The sequence below is a fragment of the Acipenser ruthenus genome, chromosome 1, assembly GCF_902713425.1.
Source record: "Acipenser ruthenus chromosome 1, fAciRut3.2 maternal haplotype, whole genome shotgun sequence".
Taxonomy (NCBI): Eukaryota; Metazoa; Chordata; class Actinopteri; order Acipenseriformes; family Acipenseridae; genus Acipenser; species Acipenser ruthenus.
In genome coordinates, this window is record NC_081189.1 from 110,795,568 (window position 1) to 110,802,470 (window position 6,903).

At 37.7% G+C, this 6,903-nt stretch overlaps 1 protein-coding gene across 1 annotated transcript in view; it reads left to right on the plus strand.

Moving 5' to 3' along the window:
• Nucleotides 1-6,517: 6,517 nt before the first annotated feature.
• The window catches only part of LOC117420899 (nanos homolog 1-like), a 2,808-nt gene continuing 2,422 nt past the window's right edge, over nt 6,518-6,903 (plus strand). Inside the window, exon 1 of the mRNA XM_059034000.1 lies at nt 6,518-6,903. This exon is cut by the window's right edge and continues 2,422 nt beyond it. Within this exon, the coding sequence (XP_058889983.1) occupies nt 6,666-6,903 (238 nt within the window). The 5' untranslated portion in view covers nt 6,518-6,665.

The window sequence follows — 6,903 nt, forward strand, 5'->3', positions numbered from 1 at the left end:
ACGGCTCTTCATGCATTTGTCTCGCTCGAGCCGGGTCAAAGCGTGTCGACCCACATCCTGAGGTGGGTCGCTGTGACCTGGGTTAACCCAATGCGGGGTTGTGACCCGGGCAGCTTTAGAAGCTTAGAATATATATCATTGCCAATATAGTTTTATATTTAATCATGTGTTGAGTATTAGTGTGTGGCAATACTGCATTCTTTTTTTCTGAAGCATACATGGGAGAGGGATTAACTAACTTGATTAAGCATGATAGGAGGAGGTGTTCCAAATCATTAGAAGGATGCTTTTTTATATACACGTGTATGGCTACTGTATTAGGACTTGTAGCTAATATTAGGCTGGGCCACTATTTGCCTTGATCACAGATTTCACACGACATAGCACAGACTCCACTAAGAGATTGAATGTAAGATTTTAATCTATTTAATATTTCATACAAGTAGTGCAGAGATGTAGGCAGTGGATCAAGAAAACGTCCTTTACTAGTCCTTAAAAGAGTAAATCTCAAGGTTCATCCCAAAACAGTGTATTTACTTCACCGACATTTTCACTGCTGTCCTTGGGCATTTGAACTCTTTGCATTTCTAACCCCTTTTCTGGACTAGAAGACACCACCCCAGTGCTTATCAGACCCGTTAGACCTATCGGAGTCCCCATGCTCCCCTCACTCTTTCCAGTCTGAACTGCATCATCCTGGCTTGGACTGAGTCCAAAAGAAAAATGCACCATAGCCATTATAAAGTACAGCTAAGGTGGCGGCATACACTTTGATTTGATTCAAGCGGTTTAAAGAAATGCTTTCTATAAATGCATTCGACTGTCAAATTAATTAAATATTTCCTCTGAAGGGATATTGTATGTTGGACTTCACCTTCAATGGAAATGTATTGAAAGAATCATTAACTAAAACACTAAATACATTCTCCCAAAGCTCTAAAAATGATCTGTATAATTGTTATAGCCGGTGGTTAAAACAGTGTGCCAGTGAGTGGTTCATTTTTACTGGACCCATTTTTAGCACAGATTACAGAGCGTAACTCATAGAATACATCTTTGTACCAAATATTAAAACAATAAGTTACTGCCTTTATACCCAGACATTTTAGGTCATGTGACCTCAATATGGATTTTAGTTCAGATGTCACTCTCATGGTCATCAGCACATTTAGCATGACCGGTTTATGTGAAGCTAGCAGCTCAAATGGTGTCTGATATATCACGATTGTGCAGTGCATGGTTCATTTTTTTGTCTGATACATGTGATTGAACTTAACCCATAGAACCATCTAACTGACTGCCATCTTGCTTGCAGGTACAAGCTGGTATATTATAAATACAATGTTGTTGTGACGTGTGTCTGTATTACACCATGAAGCAGACGGAGCCAACAGACTGCCACCTGGTGGTCACATATCATACTTACACTACTTTTAAATAAGAATCTCACTGATTCTCTTGAATCTTAAAAGTTTTATGCACACCTGAATGAGTATTAAACATTTTGTTTAAAACAATCCATTTCATTTTAATTAAAAATAAATTAAATTAAAATTAAAAACCCCTATGCTTCATGAGGGCAGCTTCCTTTCTTATTTTATTTCATTAAAAATCTGTAATTATAGTTCAGATCTAATTATAGAGTTCAGTGGACAACGTTTTATTAAAGAACTTGTTTTTCTTTGACGTTTCAAACAAGTGTGTACTTATGTACGATAGGCTACTATACCCACTGTGCATAAATAAAGGTATCTAGAAAATTTGACAGTACATTGTTGTCATGTTTTGTCTTTACATGAGTAAAATTGTATTGTTGTTGGTATTGTGCTTTATAAAATGTTAATTGTATGAACATTGTATCAGTCATGCAGTGTGGAGTAGTGGTTAGGGCTCTGGACTCTTGACCGGAGGGTTGTGGGTTTAATCCCAGGTGCGGGACATTACTGCTGTACTCTTGCGCAAGGTACTTTACCTAGATTGCTCCAGTAAACACCCAACTGTATAAATAGGTAATTGTATGTAAAAAATATGTGTGATATCTTGTTACAATTGTAAGTCGCCCTGGATAAAGGTGTCTACTAAGTAATAATAATGAATGACTCAGCAAATACTGATTACATCATTTACCACATGAAGTTCTCAACTAGAAATATAAATATTGTAACATGCACTGGGGAAAACAGCAGAAGAGCTGGTAGGTGACGTAATCACACACAAAGACATGAGCTCGATATATACGCTCCTTCCAAAGGAGACGGCTCTTTTGTACCGCGGTATCGGCGCTATGCTTTAGTGCCAGAGGTCCCGGGTCCGCGCCCGCCCTCCGTCTGTGTGTGGATTGCCTCGCACTGTGTGATGCGCCTGCCTGCGTTAACTGAGATGGCTACTATATATAAATATAGTATAAAAAATGTGTATTATTGGCCGCACACTCACCATGTCATTTAAAAAGACAGATATGACCCCTGTTATCTTTAAAATTCAGTTCATTTTATTTACATAAAATTATTAAAAAGAACAAACAAACAACGCGTTTCAGCACATCTGTGCCTTCATCAGATTTCAGTAAGAACTACCTGCAGCTGCACATAAAAATGCAGTTCGAACTATTAATCAATTAACAAGTCCATTACTTAATTATGTTCATATTACATCATCAATTATCCACTCATTCATCTAAATAAGTAAAGGACATGATTTCATACGCTATCCTTACAATTGCAGAATAAACTCTCAAGCAATATATATAATATATATTAAACAGTAGAATACAGCATTTTAATTCACAATTATTGCACTTATTTGATATTCCCTATTATTAATCCATTAGAAGACCATAATTACAGATAAGGACTTAATTACTGTAATTATACTGTACGTATAGATAGATAGATAGATAGATAGATAGATAGATAGATAGATAGATAGATTTAAACACAGGTCTAAACTCGCATAGCTCAATAGTAATGTACTCTGGGAATGTAGTTTATTGGTGTCCACAGCCCACTGTTAATCACACATTAAAAACTACAAATCCCATTTATCAGTGCGATGACTACTCGTTTCCAGACAGTTTGAAAACTTGTCAAACCAAGATGAGGAAAATAACAAATTATTTTCATGTGATTGGAGAAGTTTCAAAAGAAAACTGCGATAAACAAAATTCAAATATGTCGGCGTCTTTGCAAGAAATGAGCAATTAAGTTATTTATTTATTATTATTATTATTTTATTATTATTATTATTATTATTATTATTATTATTATTATTATCGATGTTTCCAGTTCTGAAAAAGCTTACACAAGTTTACAGATCTGAAGGGCCTAAAGGTGTTTTTCACGGCGGACACACACACACACACACACTGTACAATCACGCATGGTTTACTAGTTTACTACATCGTAATATAAACTAATATTCACGTAGCTTTTCGGTGACTTCATTCCTCTTGTCTAGACTGACAATGTACTCAATATACAGAAACTTTGGAAAGCCCGAGGAGAGCTGCAGTTTTATCCGAAGCAGTCGCGTTTCAGATTACCCTCGACTCTCTCGCTTTATTATTCTCATGTGACAAGTGGAGGTTTTTATGAAGGTACTATTGTGTATTGACTATGTGAACGGAAATTGTCCGAGGTACATATTCAGTGAAGTAGAGGCATGTGAACTGGCTATCTCTGAGTCTGACCCCCCTACGAGTGTGACTGGCGTCTCTCAGTCTGCATCGCTCTCGAGTCCGAGATTTGGCATTTCGAGATGCAAATGGTACAAACGAAAAGGTGGATCGACAATTGAGGGATCGGGATCACGATTTTCATGTGATATATCTTACACCCTGATTTCGCGTTTTGCATAACCCATCGGTGTTGAAGCTGACACCCTGGGATGCTTCAAGAAGCTGCTTGATGGGATTCTCAATAAGCTACTAACAACCAAACGAGCAAGATGGGTTGAACGGCCTCCTCTCGTTTGTAAACTGTCTTATGTTCTTATATTCTTATGACATTTCATTCTTTGGTTTATTTAGCTATCCTTTAAAGCCCCAATGTTCACCGACAGGTATTAAAACAATACTAAATACTTAACAACAAACATGTATATAGTTCCTTGTGAAGCTGAATAATTGTGATACATGCCATACATGTTACAGCTATGTCTCAAAGCATATTACAATACCAAAAAACTCTGCTAAACAAACCTATTGACATTACAGTGCATGAGCATTACATTTGGCTGTAATTGCTTCTGTTAAAATAATTGATATCTGGGGTTTATTTTCTGAAGAATTTCTAAACTGACCATATACTTTTTAACTAACTGTGTTTCATTAGGCTACGCTACAGTGTGGTCAAAGCACTTTATCAACAGAACGCTTGTGCGTGGATCTGTGTTGGGTTATAGTTTGGGATTTGAAATATCGTATTAGTTCGAATCAATGCCGCCCTCGAATTAGCGCTGCCTTCGAATTAACACCTCACTCAGATATCAGCTTTTTAATAGACGCAGCCCTCGAATAAATGCCACTCTCAATAAAGAAACGTAAAGGTATTTTTTTTCTACCCCTGGTAAAAAAAATAAACAAACACAGGAACTGGGGTGCAGAAAAATGGCAGCAGGTGCTCTGGGCTGATAAGTCAAAATTTGACATATTTGGCTGTAGCAGAAGGCAGTTTGTTCGCCGAAGGGCTGGAGAGCGGTACACGAATGAGTGTCTGCAGGCAACAGTGAAGCATGGTGGAGGTTCCTTGCAAGTTTGGGGCTGCATTTCTGCAAATGGAGTTGGGGATTTGGTCAGAATTAATGGTCTCCTCAATGCTGAGAAGTACAGGCAGATACTTATCCATCATGCAATACCATCAGGGAGGCATCTGATTGGCCCCAAATTTATTCTGCAGCATGACAACGACCCCAAACATACAGCGAAAGTCATTAAGAACTATCTTCAGCGTAAAGAAGAGCAAGGAGTCCTGGAAGTGATGGTATGGCCCCCACAGAGCCCTGATCTCAACATCATCGAGTCTGTCTGGGATTACATGAAGAGAGAGAAGCAACTGAGGCTGCCTAAATCCACAGAAGAACTGTGGTTAGTTCTCCAAGATGTTTGGGCCAACCTACCTGCCGAGTTCCTTCAAAAACTGTGTGCAAGTGTACCTAGAAGAATTGATGCTGTTAAGGCAAAGGGTGGTCACACCAAATATTGATTTGATGTAGATTTTTCTTCTGTTCACTCACTTTGCATTTTGTTAATTGATAAATATAAACTATTAACATGTCTATTTTTGAAAGCATTCTTACTTTACAGCATTTTTTCACACCTGCCTAAAACTTTTGCACAGTACTGTATATATAACTTGTTTACTATCTATGAGACGATTTAGTTCCGGTTTCTCTTACAAATAAATTACAAACAAGCAGGTAAATTACAGCGAGAAAAAAATAATAACCGAGTAGGGTATATTTTAGTTTTAATAGAAATCAAACCGATATTCAGAAGTAACAACTGCATCACACTCAACTATCGTTCTCTCTCCTCTTCTTGTCCCCCTCCATAGCAACCAATGCACACTCCTGATTCGCTGGAGTACCACAGTATTTCTGATAAACGCCGCCATCGAATAAACACCGCCCTCAATTAAGTGGCGCTAATTCGAAGTAATACGGTACTTGCATAGCAGTAGGGCCTACTACTGATCCCCCGCCCCCGATCATTTTAAAATGTTACAGAACAAACCTGGAGGCTATCAGTTAACACAAATTGTGACATTGATCGATTAGTGTTGCAAAACTGTTCATTTCAACATCTGCAGAGAGCTCATACTGTGTAACAGTTTGATTTAACAAGTCGGACACTTATTCTCCTTTGGGAAAAAATAAATAAATACAAATAAAATCTTATGTACAAACCTACATGTTGTACTTCCAGTTGTGAAGTGGATATAAGCAGCACATTGCAAACCTGCTCTAGGCTACTGTGAATCAACAGAAAGATGTAAGCCAGCTGTATCAATCTTTGACCGTTATTAAGTTGATATGTTTAGGTAGTTATCAACTGAACCAGCAACAGCCACCAACCATTCTTATGTGATTGTACAAATGTAAATAAATACCTCGCCATCGATATAAATCTTACTTATGCGTGTACCATAATTTCGTCATGCTTCATCTTTTTTTAAAATTTATTTTTACGTGGCATGGAATAGCAGTAACCAGATGACTTGCATTCAAACAATCTAAATATACAATGCATACCATTGCCATCTACAAGAATAAAGCAAAACATAATAATAATAATAATAATAATAATAATAATAATAATAATAATAATAATAATAATAATAATACAGTTGCATACCCGGTATTAATAATGTACCTGTTTAGTTTGTGTATTTCAATCCGCTCCATGTTTTGAATTTAGCCCTCCTCTTCTATTGAAAGAAAATGTGCTCAACCTGATCATAAACTTGGATTGGAAGGAGAGCTCCGCCTTCCACGGAGTCTATTTATCCCACTGAAGCCTTTAAATCGCCAGTCCATCCGCCAGACACTTTGGAAGCACACAGCACTAGAACCATCTGCACTTCGGCTCTACAGAAACATAACAGAAACTGGGAAGTCTATTTGGCAGAAAAATAAATACATACATCAATCAAAGTGAAAATCGAAACATGGATTTTCTAAATCACAATTATTTGAATGCTGGAAACTCTTATGACTACACCTTCAATTTTTGGAATGACTATCTGGGACTTTCTACTTTGGTGACCAAGAATTCTATCAACAAAAACAGCATGCCCCAAAGTCCGAATTCCATCACGGAGTCGCTGAAAGCAACACTTGGCTTGGACGATTCTGCGGCTTGCCCGTGTGTTGTCGGAGGCAGCGGTGAAGGTGGGCACTTAGACT